At 38.7% G+C, this 16398-nt stretch overlaps 1 protein-coding gene across 1 annotated transcript in view; it reads right to left on the bottom strand.

The window, feature by feature from the left end:
* LOC139725115 (scavenger receptor cysteine-rich domain-containing protein DMBT1-like) overlaps positions 1–15451 on the bottom strand; it is a 50121-nt gene extending 34670 nt beyond the window's left edge. The window contains exons 1-8 of the mRNA XM_071636201.1: positions 15428–15451; positions 13801–14110; positions 10990–11301; positions 10257–10565; positions 9382–9696; positions 8692–8871; positions 7952–8293; positions 7142–7507 (exon numbers count right to left, since the gene is read on the bottom strand). Coding sequence (XP_071492302.1) covers positions 7142–7507; positions 7952–8293; positions 8692–8871; positions 9382–9696; positions 10257–10565; positions 10990–11301; positions 13801–14110; positions 15428–15451 — 2158 coding nt within the window. The remainder of the gene's footprint in view (positions 1–7141; positions 7508–7951; positions 8294–8691; positions 8872–9381; positions 9697–10256; positions 10566–10989; positions 11302–13800; positions 14111–15427) is intronic.
* Positions 15452–16398: the final 947 nt, after the last annotated feature.

The following is a 16398-nucleotide window of genomic DNA, read 5'->3' as shown; positions in this document are numbered from 1 at the left end:
CTATGACAATTTGCATATTTACTTCTGGGAAACTTATTTCGTTGGAAAATTTATATCACAAATTCTAACCCAACTACATTATTTCTTTGACGAAATTCCATATTTCGCACATTGAGAAATGTAATAAAATGACTTACAGTGCAATTCATTTACAAAGCATATCTATGGTAGAATTGCTTTTATTACCGTAATATCTTATTTACAATTTTCTTTTTTTTTGTATTTAGAATGCATGTTCAGAACCGCCACATACAACCATAAAGATCTCATGTCAAGTAGACAACAAAATGGTAGAGTTTATTACTACAATGTATCGCATATCGAGATTGGTGCAATTCTGACAAAAGTGTCAATATTCTGGACGAAACTGATTTCGTCACCCTATGTGATGGAATTTGGTTCAAAAAGGGTTGTGTCTCGGTGATGGTGATATTTTTTTTCATGCCTCCGCCACGAAGTGTCGCCGGAAGCATTATGTTTTCGTGTTGTCCGTCCGTCCGTCTGTAATCAACTTTGTGAACAGCGGAACTGAAAAAAAAACCGTTTTGAGTTATCTTAATGAAACTTAGCATGTAAATGTATGAGTTGGTAAATTTATGACAATCAACGTTTGGGCACACATGCTCAAGGTCAAAGTTCAAAAGGTCAAGATCAAATGCACAAAATTTCACTATTTCCCCCATATGTACGCAATGTCTGAAGGTATTTTTGAAACTTTGTGTATACATGAACTACAAAATGAAGATTCTCCAGAGAGAGTTTTGTGTCGCGAGGTCAAAGGTCAAAGTTCAAGTGAAAATGTTAAATTTCACTTTTTCTCCATATCTCACAAATGGTTCAAGATATCTTCACGAAACTTAGTACGTATGCATGCACAGACTGGCAGTGATTATGTGATGAATGTAGGGGTCATAGGTCAAGGGTCGAAGTTTAAGGTCAACTCCTCCAATTTCACTATTTTCCTCTTATCTATGCGATGCTTCCAGGATTTTTCTTGAAACCTAGTGTATGCAAGTATTACTCAATGAGATTCTTTTGGAAGTACCTTATCATAAGGTCAAGTGAAAGTGCTAAATTTAAAGGATCAAAAGTTAGGTAAAAATCCTCGATTCCCCAAATACCCCAGTTCCCCAATTACGAACCCTATTTTGTCTTCGGATTTAACAATCCTTCGAACAATTTCGGAAAGGACATGATGGAACACAATTCTTATGAAACCTTGTCATAAAAGGCAGACAGTGTTTATCTCTGATAGATCTAAACAACTTTGTATACATATAAGCAACTATTCATGGCTTTCCTCTAAACGAGATGTTCTCGTGAAAATGGACGCTTCATTTGAGCCACATGGGTCTTTTCTGGCGCTTTTGACGTGGTCATAGATTTTGTGCGTTGTGCTCTAATTGCGTAACATGTCGTGTTTTTGTTCATTGTGTGTGAGTACACTATCCACATAATTCAGCATTACATTTTCTACATAGATATGCATTTTGAATGGCCAGAAGAGATGTCCTTATCTACATTTGAGTTGAAAATGTTGATCAGTACCTATATGATTCAGCCTTCTGTGAGACTGGCGTCCCGGAATATGCATAATTGAAAGGAATGCACCATATTCCCCTGGCACTTCGGCTTTGTAGGAATCCTTTTGTGTCGCAGATCCTCTCTTTCCCATTCACAGGAAATGTACCACGGACGGGTTTTCCTATGACAGTGTGATTACCTACGAAATGCCTGTTTAATGTTAATGGTGCTTGGCAATAGAGATTGTTATCTTGACGGCAGATTTTATTGATGTTTAGCAAATATCTCAATAGATTTAATATGAAAATATAGAGTAGTTCAAAGTGAAAAAAATTACCAATGGGAAAAATTCATGAATTACACTTTCAAAACCGACAATCGCAGTGAATATACCGTAGACTTTACAACAACAGTGAGAGGTTTGCATTCGGTAGTAATTTTGGTGTAGTTTTCACGTGCAGAACCCTCATGACTTTTCAAATGCATGCAGTTGCATTGACTGCTATTATTTTCTTATTTGAAGTAAGGTATAAGATGTTATAGACCTCAAAATGAATGGGAAAGAATGACAAAATACTATAGTAATATGAAAGAGACAGGCAAATTTTATTTTCACTGAAAGGCAAGTATGACAACCTAGGAGAGTAGACTAAAATTCCGTTGGGCTCTGCAATGTGTTTTGATTGACATTGGTGCTCAGCCAATGAAACTTCTATATTGAAGACTGGCAACTGTCTTGCCACACCCGGTTCCACGCCTCTATTCGGAGGTTTCTTACTAGACGTATTTTTAGTCAACTTGACTTCCACACTGTCGCGCCCTCTATTGACTGGCAATCAACGACTGATTTAGGCTAAAAATACGTCGCCCGCTAGACTAGACTAGAGAAGGAGAGACAACTGCTCTCCTTTGAAGTCATGCGCGGCACCGCCGAGAAGTTAATATGCGTTCAACTACAGGTGTTACTCATGTGCTTTGACAAAAGAGAGCATCAATAATCTGGACGAGCGCTCTCACGTCAAGAAATACTTGCTCCTACTGCAATTCGCTCTCTCTCTTTCAATGTGATGGCAACAATGAATTTGTGTACCTTGAATTGGAGCAGCGAATCAAAATGCAGTGTAAAACTTACAATTTTAACAAGAAATAGTTTAAAAGCACGCTGGAACACGCTTTAGCGGAGTACTTTATTTGAAAGATCAAACTAACCCAGATTATAAGATATAAAACTAACATGCGGAAATGTGCGCATTATAGAAAAAAAAAATATTAGGTTTTTACGAGGGCTTAATTTTCATTTCCTTTCGATTTGCGCATTACGAAGAAACTAGAAATACATGTTTATTGAATTCTTTCCTAAACTATTCTAAATCAATTCGAGTATCTCATTTAAATTTTTATGATGAAATAAAGCTTGTAATTCAACGAAAGGTGAAATGCGTTCTTCGTCTCCAAACTTCGTTTTGCAACTAGAGCGGTGCCGAGCATGACTTCAAAGCGTAGTGGAATGCTAGACATCCCATTGTAACGCCTTGAACCCCAAAATGGGCCGAATGCATAAAACAAGCAATTGCTTGTAAGCAATTGCTTTAAGCAAAAGCACAAGCTCGTCTAGCAAAAGGTCTTGCTCAAGTAATAGCATAAATCCTTATGTATAACCTTTTGCTTGTGCTTATACCTTATGCTTGTCCCGCACAAGCAATTGCTTGCGTTTTCAACAAAAGGGACGTCACGCCTGTGCGAACACAAGAACAAAGGAGTGTGGCTGCATGTATTTGAAGGGGCATGTGTGTGCGGAAAAATTTCCTGACATAGCAGAAGAGCTATGAAATGACACTCATAAATGCACACACAGACGCATACACACAGCTACACACACACATGTATTAACTGGCTGATTCAACCATTGCTTACAGTACAGGGGCGGATCTAGCTTTTTATAAAGGGGGGGGGGGGTGTGATAAGATTTAAAAAAAATGGTCCCCGGATTTTTTTTTTTCATCACATTTTGCGTGCTAACCACTGGACATTCCCGTTGTTAAAATGAAAACGTTTCTTACTCTACTTATGAGTAATTTCTTGCATATTTATACCACTTCTTCACAAGTGTGGTTTTTCTTTCATGAATATGAAAATGATACTTAAAGGGAACGTCCCAGTTAAGCAAAAGCTGAAGCTCATTTTACAGAGCTTGGAAAATCGTAAGCAATCGCTAGCAAGAACTAGCAAAAGGTATGTTTTATGCATACGTTTTTAAGCAAATGCTTGGCCTCTAAGCAATTGCTTGCGGACAGCAAGCAATTGCTTGTGCTTGCTAGCAAAAGCTTCTGCTCGCAAGCAATTGCTTGTTTTTATGCATACGGATTCGAGTAAAAGGCTAGCACAAGCAATTGCTAGCGTTTATGCATCCGGCCCAATGTGTTTGCATGAATTACGAAGAGTTGCCACTCCATCTCTGTAACACCTCCCTGATCTAACGGAAAACATATACCATTCGCAAATGGTTTCATTTAACATGTAATGTCCCAGTTAAAGGTAATGAGAGTAAACTTCATTGTAGTCTCAGGAACTGAAAGAACACCTTCATTTTCATGCGCCCCTCTTGAAGGACACCTCTGGATGATTTTCAGATTTTTAAATTTGAATAACTATAAATTAGTTATACTGGGCACAGAGTTACAGACTTTATAGTGATTCGGATAAAGAATGTTTTCAAGATCTATAACATCACAATGAACAAGTATGATGGCATGGTTACCTCACCATAGGCATGCATGAGTGGGGGCTCAAGGAAGCAGAACAAAAGAAGAAAGCATGCATAAATTCTACACAGGTGAACTCGCTAAGTTGTAGTTGAATTACATTGCTGCATTCCTTAAATTTGTGAGCCTCTATGTCATCATCTTTGTTCAGTAGGCGTTTTCACATCAGCCCGATGTTTCGAAATAGCGCGCTATTTTCTGACTTGAGAAATTAACCCAATCACGAAATAGCGCGCTATTTGATAATGTGTACACAAATTAGCGCGCTAATTGTATCGCTCTGATCGAGAAAATTTCTCGAGTCCAACTCGAGAAATTTCTGAAATAGCGGGATAGTAGCGCGCTATATTTGATAATGTGAAAACGACTCGAAAAATTAGCGCGATGCATCCCATCATGCCTAGCGTGTGTGACCCGATCGATCGAGGCAAACTGCACACAAATCATGAGGAATTTTTGAGAGGGCACACACATTACTGATGCTGTTTGCACATACTCAGCTGTCGAATAAGCTCGAAAAAATGCGGGCTAATTCTCTTCGGGCTGATGTGAATAAGAAATGAAATAGCGCTCTAATTCGCAATCGCGAAAAATACCTCGAGCTTGGATTTTTATCGGGCTGATGTGAAAACGCCTCATCTAAGTTGTTTCGGGGTTTTTAGAGTATTGGTTTCTCTGATTTAGGACCACAATTAATTCCACAAATCAATACATTGAGTTGTCCATTTATGTACTTCAAGATGCGAAATTATGAAAATCGTCTGGGATGCCCCTATAAATGACTACGTCGCCGGAGTTTAGATGGTAAAGGTTTAAGCAAGGAGGTTTACGAGATGGAGTTCCAACTGGCTGTAATTATTCAAACAGTTGTCACTTTTCTATTGATGTACAAAAGAATTCCACAGGTGCATCTGTGCCTTTGGTGACGGGGTTTGATGCCGCCGTCTTGCTGAGCGATCTAAAGATTCATTTTGAATGTTAACTTAATGTTGGCTATATTTTGCTTGTTTATCTATTAAATGAAACGAAATCTCACTCATTGATAAAGCTCATTAAACAAAGGCCAATCCCTTCAAGAAATATGTGCAAAAGTGTAATTCAGAGCTGTATCATGTGAAAGTGTTTAAAACTGTACCGTCCCGGAAAGCCGGTTTTATCACTTTTCCACTTGATTCCTCCAAATAAAACTGATATGGAATAATCTTCCAGTATAATTCTACATTAATAGATAATAGTTGCCGGGCACGGCCAGTCGAGTAATTTTCATTTTCATTTCATTATTTTTTTTTCGCAATTTCTATTCGCGCACCCCCGTGTCTTTACCATTATATACCACCTATCTTTTATAAGTAGGGATGGTGAAAAGTAATTACCATCACAAAGACATATCTCCGTTAGAAAGTGGCTGATGATTATGCAATGAGACATGAGTCAATTGTCTTCCTATCTGCGCGGCAGATCCAGTTTGCCACATGCTTCAAATACTTTCGAGTGGCGACATCGAACGTGACTTCAAAGGAAATACGACAGTTGTGACTCCACTCTCTTGAACCTCCTTGGTTTAAGCATGATTCTTTCGCTTCACGACATGATCGATGATACCGCTGCGGTAAATGTCCTCATTCATGACTAGATTTCCTTTCTTCCTCTACCTTTCTTTCGTTCATCTCTTTGTCTCTGTACATTTAGGGTGGACGTGTATATGTGTGTGTGTGAGTGCCAACAAATTAAGATAAGGTATGTTTTTTTTTTTTGAAAACAGATAATGTGTGTGTGTGCGTGTGCCAATTAAGATAAGGTATGTTTTTTTTTTTGAAAACAGATAATTTTAATATTAAGTAAACATACATTGTACGTGTTATTTCAAAAAGGACTAATCTTCTGTTTGTTTTGGTCCGTGTCACAACAAATATTGGTTGATTGTATGTATTTTACCTTTTTTGGTTTGAGGGCTCCAGCCACAAGCACATAATTGCTTCTTAGGAGTCCTGACATGTATATTTGAAGAGTTTGTTTGCAAAAACCGATAAGTCCATTTTTTAAGATTTTGAAGTACGGTCTCTGTCATAAAGTACAAAATAATACCTTTTAAATGATATAATTGTCATTACATATAAAGGTACATTTTTGAAGTTATGGTCAAAAGAAGCAAAAATTTTCTTCTTATTCTCTTTATTTTTCTTGACCTTTAACCGCAAATATCTCCATTTGACAATTTTGGACTTATCGGTTTTTGCGAACAAACTCTTCATTTCTTTGTAATGACCTGCAAGTTGTATTTTTAGTAAATATTTTTAGTAATATTTATAATAAATGATTGCTATTATTTTTTTTTTACAATCTCTATTTTCCTCCTTCAATTGCATGTTGCACTCACACCTGCACTTGCTATTCTTTGTCTTTGTACTTTTTTGAAATTTGTATTTAAATTGTATTTGATTGAATGCAGAAATAAAACAAATCAAATCAAAATCAAAATCAAACATCAACAAACTCTAAAGTTAAGAGATATTTCCATAATCTTTTCGATTTTCTTCCAGAAAAAAAAAAAAAAAAGAGGCGGCGGGATATGAAAGCTGACACAGTAAGACATACAAAAGAACAGGCGTTAAAAAAAACAGTGTGCAGGTCTATTGTACACTCCGTGAGGTGATGCTTCAAAAAGTGAGACAATGCACAATAGCTCAATGTTACGAAACACATTACTAAAATATATGTTTTGTTTCGTTTTTTGGCTTGTTTGTTGGTTTTTGCAAGAAAACCTTTTGATTGGATAAGCTGTCTTGACTTTAGTGTCGAGGTCTTTCATGGGAAAACAAAGTAAGGGTTTTCAAATTTGAAAGTCGTAATCTTACCACATCGCACTCCAGCATCTTCGTCGTGCTTACAGTCATTGATGAACCACCCGTTGGAATGGCAACTGTCAAGACTCGACTCCCAGCCTTGGCATCCAACGTCATCAAGGAGAATGAATCCCGATCCTTCCCCGAAAGTTCCTCCACCAACAGCCTTTGCGTTGTTGGTAGGATATCCGAGTTGTCTGCACACGACCTCGGCATCGTTGTCATCCCAGCCATCGTCGCACACCGTGCCCCAGGCTCCAGCATAATAAACCTCAATCCGGCCCTCGTACAACGAGCTCCCTCCGACAAGGCGGATGCTGACTATGGGTAAAGCTGTGTTGACTTCGGGTAATGCTGTGTTGACTTCAGACACATCAACTGGGGAAAGAATAGAAAACCGAATAGACTAAAGCCGCTGTTCGATCTGACACGAAAATGGAAAAATATTATATCATTATCAAAGGAGTGCGTCGAGTGCGTCATTTAAGCAACTCGCCATAACTCGTCATAACCATTGATAACTCTCCACTTCAACTCGGCTAAGTGGGGACCCTGCTTAATAGTAATTATATGCGTCTTCTTTCCAGTGTTTTAATGTACTATTATCTAATACTGTATGCAAAATGTATGTGCTATATCTAAGCTGTGTTCCACCCAAATAGTGGAAAATAGCAATTAAATTGAATTGATGCTATAAATACTGGCTCTTCGATAAGAAAAAAGGCGCTTTCATATTGCGAAACATTATAGCAAAACTAAATTGAAGAGAGCAATCAAATTGTCAATATTGTTAGCAAATGATTGTAATGGTTGCATTCTCACCACATCGCACTCCCGCATCTTCGTTGTGCTTACAGTCATTGATGAGCCACCCCTTGGAATGGCAACTATCAAGACTCGTCTCCCAGCCGTAGCATTCAACTTCATCAAGGATAATAAATCCTGACCCTTCCCCGTATGTTCCTCCACCAACAGCCTCTGCGTTAGTGGTAGGATATCCCAGTTGTCTGCAGACTACCTCGGCATCGTTGTCATCCCAGCCATCATCACATACCGTGCCCCAGGCCCCATCGTAATAAACCTCCACCCGACCCTCGTACAACGAGCTTCCTCCAACAAGGCGAATGATGACTGGTAGTGAAGGAGTGGTGACATCAAACACATCTAAAAGAAGCGACAAAAAAGAAATAGCGAATGGGTGAGAATAACGTCATCGAGTAGTGTCACCCCTATTCAACGGGAAATAAAGATTTTGACATTAGACATTAGTTTTTCCAACACCTTAGTTTGAGAATGGCCTGGTAGATATCAATGTCAAAGTCTTTATTTACATAATTTAACATTTTTTTGTGATTTTAGAGGCTGAAATCATTGCATTTTTATCACAGAAACGTAGCAGTGGCTCATAAATGCAAACATCTTAGTCTTACCACACCGAACACCTGCGTCTTCATGGTGTCCACAATTATGGTTGTACCACCCGCTGGAAAAACAGCTAGATAGCTTCGACTCCCAGCCATAGCAAGCAACGTTGTCAAGGAGAATGGATCCCGATCCTTCACCATATGTTGCTCTAATAAAAGCTTCGGCGTTTGTGGTGGGATGTCCAAGTTGTCTGCATACGACCTGCGCATCGTTGTTATCCCAGTTGTCGTCACACACCGTACCCCAGGCTCCATTGTGATAAACTTCCACCCGACCCTCGTACAACGAGCTTCCTCCGGCAAGGCGAATGCTAGCTTCTGGTATGGGAATAATGTGTAATTCACACGAAGTGAAATAAAAATTCTGTTAACCCTGGCACTAACGTAAGGAAAGTCCTACGTATTAAAGGATTTCCGGGTTTTCTTAATTATGGATAGTATTTTATACATTTCATCATCTGAACGAGGAAAACTGCAAACAATAAGCTTCTGATTACAGGTTAAGGGTTAAAAATTTTGTCCCAATTCTTTTAAAGTCCTGGTAATTTTGAAATGATTTCTAGACTTATTCTAAATAAAAGAAGACATGATAGGGACACTGAACGAGAGTTATCGAGATGTACTCAACTTTTGAAGAAAAAAAATGGAATTACAATCCTTTTTCTTCGCAGTTGAAAAAATAGTCTCCGGCCCGATCTCGTCGCGAAGTCTTTCTTTTCATTCAAGAGAGAATATGTTTTCAATTATTGAGCACGAAGTCTCTGCGACTATATCATTTAGCGTAGTAAAGGGCTCACAAATACATTTGTATAAACAGCGTAGTCTTACCACATCGCACACCGGCATTTTCATGGTGTCCACAATTCGGACTACTCTGCCACCCGTTGGATGTACAGTGGGTAAGGCTCGACTCCCAGCCATAACAACCAAGGTTTCCAAGGGAAATGGAACCAGAACTTTCTCCGTATGTCGCTCCACCAAAGGCCTCGGCGTTGGTGGTGGAATATCCTAGTTGTCTGCAGACGACCTGCGCATCGTTTTCATCCCAGCCATTGGCGCATATCGTGCCCCAGGCTCCATCGTAATAAACCTCTACCCGACCCTCGTACAACCAACTTCCTCCGACAAGACGGATATTGACTCCTGGTAAGAGAGCAGTACCATGATTCCCACGAAATGATATATAAGTTACGAATCTGGCTTAGGTGAATTCCTTGCATGAAAAAAAAATAACTTCAGTCTTTAAAGAGGAAAGCTACATGGAAGTTCGAGAAGAGAAGATTTTTTCCGCATTGTTTGTGAACTTCGCAAAATATTCGACTGATATTACCGTCTGAACAAAGTAATTTCAACCGACCCCGACTAGTGCACATACCAACTTTGTGAAAAATCCAGCATTTGGATATCCATTATGAATTTACGTCTCACCATTCAAACAAATCTAAAACGATGAAAAAGCTCTTGAATACGGGTCAAGGGTTCCCGGAATTATGTCTCTTTCGAATCCCGAATGTTATATTTTTATTCTCTCTTGATGGATGGGGAGGGGGTTGTCGTTTATTAATCGGAGGGGGGCTGTAAATGTATTTTTTTTTTTAAATCGTCACACACCGTCACCGATGCTCCACTGTCCACCAACGAGAAATTCTGATAACGAGATCCCTCTGACAAAGGGCTCACTAATACAAACAGCATTGTCTTACCACATCGAACAGAGGCATCTTCGTCGTGTCCACAATTATGGCTGTACCATCCGATGAAAGAACAGTTCGCAATGTTCGACTCCCATCCATAGCAACCAACGTTGTCAAGGAGGATTGATCCCGATCCTTCCCCGTATGTCGCACTACTTAAAGCCTCGGCGTTGGTGGTGGAAAATTCCAGTTGTCTGCATACGACCTGCGCATCGTTTTCATCCCAGCTGTCGTCGCACACCGTGCCCCAGGCCCCACCGTAATAGACCTCAACCCGACCCTCGTATAAAGAGCTTCCTCCAACAAGGCGGATGTAGACTATGGGTGAGGGAGGAGTGTGACAATTCACACGAAATGAAATAGACATACGCATGTTTCGCTCGTTAGCAAACTCTAGCACATGTATTTAAGATAGGATTAATCAAAATAGATCTTTACGTGAGCACGGGGAAGGAATGTTTACTCACAATCTTTGGGGGAAATCGACTTCATAGAGGAATAAACAAAGACACTTGTTGTCAAATACTTTCGCTTACTCAAACCACGCATCGCAAACAAAATCAACTAATACCAATGGAAATACAAAGCGATGATAAGCTCAGGAATTGTGAAAGCTTCCGTTTCATAAAATGTCCAAGTCTTTATCACTTGTTAATCTGAACCAGCGTATATTTTGAATGTTAGAGCCTGAACTATCTGCAGTTTCAACAACAAATGTGCATAATATACAGCGAAGTCTTACCACATCGCACACCAGCATCTTCGTCATGCTGGCAATCATGGTTGTACCACCCGTTGGAAGAACAATTACTGAGACTTGGTTCCAAACCAATGCAGCCAACGTTGTCAAGAAGAATGGGTCCCGATCCCTGCCCATAAGTCCCTCTAGACATAGCTTCCGCGTTAGGGGTGGGATATCCGAGTTCTCTGCATACGACCTTAGCATCGTTATCATCCCAGCTGTCATCACACACCGTGCCCCAGGCTCCATTGTGATAAACCTCCACCCGACCCTCATACAACGAGCTTCCTCCGACAAGGCGAATGTTGACTTCTGGAAAGGTAGTGTGACAATTCACATAAAATGAAATACGCGGAAATAAACACACCGGAAACGTAAAAGGATTGACTGAGGTTAATCTACATTAACCTCATAAACAAAAAATATAATCAGTGAGGAGAGCTAAAACAAATCAGTCAGGCTTGAAGTTTTGATAGGTTTTATTTTGGATTTCAAGCCAAACGGAAAATGTGGGCATTTTTTCAAGGTAATCTGATTAATGGTTCGTCAATAATCCTGTGTGCACTAGAGCTAAATGATTATATTCCTCCATATTATCAACTCAGAAGTTATCGAATAAATACAATACATTATATTCACAAGGCTCCACATAAACGGTAGCCTGATGGTCTAAGACCACCACCTGAAAGAGATCTCGAATAATCATACATTGTTCAAGAAAAGACAAACTCAAAGTATTGTGTCTGTGTGCTCTTCCAATTTAGAAAGGATAAAGCAGTAAACGGCTCAGTGAGCCGTTTTTTTATATGCACTTCAAAGCTGCATGCACTTAAAATGAACTGCCGCGACCAGAGTTTTATCTACCTTATTTCATATAAAGTTATGCTAGGTAATTTTTTTAACATAACGATTCCAGAAATCATGGAGAAACGAAGTCAATACCTCAAATCGACGTCAATTATCATCTCAAGTGAACCCAATTACTGTACGTGACATCTGAAACCTTTTAAGAAATACCTGTCAATTTTCAATGCATAATGAAATATATATTATATATATATATATATATATATATATATATATATATATATGTATCATAGACGTAATTATGTAATTGTGATGCAAAATGTGTGTGTATGGTCATGATCATTTTGGTACAATGTAATGTCAGTGGAGCCAAATTTCTATGTCTGACATAGACCAATAAAGAATTAATGAATGAATGAATGTATGTTATATATATATATATATATATATATATATATATATATGAATTTGATCTTTGATTTAAACATTTAATATAATTGTCGGTCTCATTTTTTTTTCCCGGCCTCCAGTAAAACCGGTGAAAAACTTTTGGATTAAAATGAAGACAGGCTTGCAATAGACTATTAGGCGTTCACTCAATGTTAACTACTAGGTGTTTCAAAAAACATTTCCCACTTTTGATCCTTAATAATTCATAAACTATATATCAGATAACATTGTCATTGATATGAGTGATAGCTGAACAGTGTACAATTTTGTTGAAGGTGGTTTAAATATGAAAGCATAAATCAGTTTCATGAAATCCATGATTAATTTCACAGTTAGGTTCCAGACTTTGCTCTATTTTCAACCCTCTGTACAAAACGTTCACTTTACACAGGGGTCAATGGGTGTGTATGGGAGTGTATGGTTAACACCCTGACAATAGTCCTGAACAAAGGCCAGGGTTTGAATGCTTCATTATTCAATTACAAGAAATTCCACTATCACAACTAGTCTTTATTCAGCCTCTGGCAGTATCTGTGTAAAGTCAAACGCCTGCCGATACTGTCGTTGAGTGGCGACAGTGCTCTCCCTACTTCTGAAAAACGAAATTGCAATGAATACCTTCTGCTCTGTCGTAAACACGGTGACAGGAAGCAAAGAAAATCATGGAGCCTTAAATAAATCTACTGTGAAACAAATCACCCCTATGAAAAATGCTGCTGAACTCTTTATCAAAAATGATCTCTTTTTATTGAAAAAGCGACAAATTTGTCAGACTATTAGTAGACAGTTGTTGATATTAAAATGAAGAACTTTAGATCATTTATGCTTATTTATATCCCAGATTTAGTGATATGTGAAGAAAAATTTGAAAATGATTGCCAGCTGGAATGAAATAATGTGTTTGCAAGCACATGAAGCATTTGCTTACTTTTTCCATGTGCATGCATTTTATCCTTTACCATGCATGAATTCAGACTAGCAGTGCCTTGGGCAATCCACGTGAATTATTGATTAAGCATTCATGTGCCTGGGAGCGCGAGACAGACGCCTAGTCAACAGGTGGTGCAGGCATGTCCATTGTTCAGGGCCATTGTCAGCATACACTCACATACACATCATTGGTTCCTGTGCAAAGTTCATTTTTGTACAGAGGGTTAAAATTTGACCAAAATCTGAAACCTTACTTCAAAATTAATCTTAGATTTCATGAAACTGATTCATGCTTTCACATCCAAAGTACCTTCAACAAAATTGTACACTATTCAGCTATTACTCATATCAATAACAGTTTTATTGAATAAATAGTTTTTGGACTATTAATGATCAAAAGTGGAAAATGTTTTTTGAAACACCTAGTACATGTACTCAAAATATCATAATAACACGCCTCACGTTTGAAATTGAAATTAAATTCATATCATGAAGTTATCTGCCATCTTGAGTTTCAAAATATTTAAAAAAAAACACACACACCATTTATACAAATTTCTCCTCGTTAATGCCAGCTCATTTTTAGGATTACGGTATGCGTGTTGACAACTCGTATAGTTTTACCACATCGGACGCCTGCATCTTCGAAATGCGTACAGTCGTGGTTGTACCACCCGTTGTGAGGACAGGACGCTAAGCTCGACTCCCAGCCGAAACAATTAACGTTGTTAAGAAGAATCTGTCCCGATCCTCTTCCATAAGTTCCTCCAGTCAAAGCCTTCGCATTGTTGACAGAATATCCGAGTTGCCTGCAGACGACCCGAGCATCTAAGTCATTCCAACCATCGTCGCACACCGTGCCCCAGGCTCCATCGTAGTAAACCTCGATCCGACCCTCGTACATCGAGTTTCCTCCGACAAGGCGGATGTTCTCCTGGACAGCGGATGTTGTTGTTAAACCATCTGTGTATAAGAAAGTAACAATTCCTGGTTTCTCCTCCAAGTTAACTCTTAACTGCTATGGTGGCCAATGACGACTAAGAAGAGCAAGAAAAGCATTGATTCCGTAATTAATTGTGTTACACCAAGTAACTGCCAATGATTGTTATGTACTGGTAACTGATTAGCATAGCCATCGTTTCCACTAAAAATATGAGCAAGCTTACATTGGAAAATTTTGAGTAAATACACGATTTTTCAGCTAGATGTATTTTTTTCGCGTAGGGAAAATCCCCAGCGGGCGCACCCTCTGCGAGATGTGTATGGATCAAAAGTCTCATAGGTAAACCACGCGTGTGTATGCTATTGAATCTGCGTGTATTGTCTATGCGGTTCCACTCGCATTGTTCCGCTTGGATACTGTCCTGCGGGAAGCTGCTTTGATTTTGTCCCTCAAAAGGGGTCAGCTTTCGTTCGTCGGTCAAGTCTTTTATCCTTTGTTTTGGTGAACGTCACTAATCGTCCCCACGCTAGCATAGGGATTGCGCATGGACAAAGGCCTGCCAATTTCAATAGAGTACGCCCGCCCGCAGTCCGCTTTCATAGTCAAAATGAGGATTAGCAGGTTCTTTCTTCTCAGGTGGACAAAAGACACTATTCCAGGGCCCGGGTCAATTACTTTAGTTTCAAATACAGGATCTGGGACTAAAGGACTCAGATTTGAGGATGAATTACTGAGGCAGAAAGAGAAATTGCCAAGACAAAATAAACTACTAGTATCTTTGGAATCATACAATTCTAAAAGGCAATTTTGTTATCATTTGGAAGAGGAGATGTTGCTCTAAAACTTTCTCACAGAGTCAAGGGAGCATTCCATTGAAGAAAAAACACGACTGACTCTTTTTTTCCATACTACACAAAATGTTCTAATAATTGTGATGTTTCAATTATTTCTGCAATATTTAAGGTTCAGATAGATATTGTGGCAAACTGACTGCATGACATGAAAGAACAATCATTTCTTGATATATGTTGTGTAGAACTCAATTCAAAACAGTCAATAGTTTCAGATATATGGCGGTTTAAAAATTTCATTGTCAGTCCAGTTTCGAAACGTTCTTGCGTTAGGTAAAAACCTCTGGCACGTTAGGGGGTTTGGGCCTGGCACATTAAGAGTTAAAACTGCACAGGGTTCATTTGCCACCTGATTGTGGCTTGGATATATAGGTTGACGCCATAGTCCACCGGTGTTCTTTGTAAAGTTTCATTTAATTTTGTAACTCGGACAAAAAGCATATCGCATTCAACTTACTTGTGATGGGATGATGCGTTCCATGATATAATTTACGACTGATTGCAATTTATGATTTCTGTGGAAAAGCAAACCAGTTTTTGTGTATATTTCCTGCACCATAATTATGTTGACCATGAATAAACATGGGTTTATCATGCACAGTAGCAATAATACTGTATCTTAAAATATCTGTCGTTTTGGTAAACATCTTGATTGCATTTGCACTCCCTGTGAAATTTTCACACCCCGCCCTTTATTTCTTTAGATTTTGATGTTACATTTTCAAGCAATATGACAAATGAATGAAAAAAAAAATCACCCAACGATTGAAGAATTGAATGCATGGTTTGCTTATTCCTTTCATTAATATTTACATTTCTTGTCATGCCATTATGTAGTGTGAGACTACATTATGAAATTATCATGAGCTGAGCGATTTTTCATGTACACACTGCAGTATAAAAACTAAGAACGCACTGAAGATGCACACGCGTAACAGAGATAAGACGTACCATTGTTTAGATCCCAGAGTTCACCCACCACATTCACAGCTACTCAAACTTTAATAGCTGTTCAAACTTTGATTTTTAATGTACGACAGGTCTCGTGAGAGAAGTGGTACACCCTGCAACATCCCAGCCCCCCCCCCCCCCTCCCATTGGTGGTCAATAGATATTAAATTATAAAGTAGTTTTAATACTAAATTGGACATCATGGCAAAATTACAAGATTAAGTCATGTTCTTAGTTAGACCGGATTTCTTCCCCTCTAACTTCTTTAATCAATAAATTTTGAGAGATTCTTCTTAAAGTGTGCATGAAATCGGTGAATATAAATATTTTAAAGGTCCTCTCATATGGGGGACCCCCTCCCCCTTCTTCACCTTCGGTGTTATTCTGAAAATCTCTCTGAAGGTTCTTCCTATTAAGTTTCTTCCTAAATCAGAAAGTTACAAAGTGCCTAGGAAAGACAGAATTGGTATTCTAAAA

The sequence above is a fragment of the Diadema antillarum genome, unplaced genomic scaffold (assembly GCF_040938485.1).
Source record: "Diadema antillarum isolate AM-2024a unplaced genomic scaffold, OU_Dant_1.0 seq00000015_RagTag, whole genome shotgun sequence".
Taxonomy (NCBI): Eukaryota; Metazoa; Echinodermata; class Echinoidea; order Diadematoida; family Diadematidae; genus Diadema; species Diadema antillarum.
Note: the sequence above shows the minus strand (reverse complement) of the source record. Positions and strands in the feature narration are given on the sequence as shown.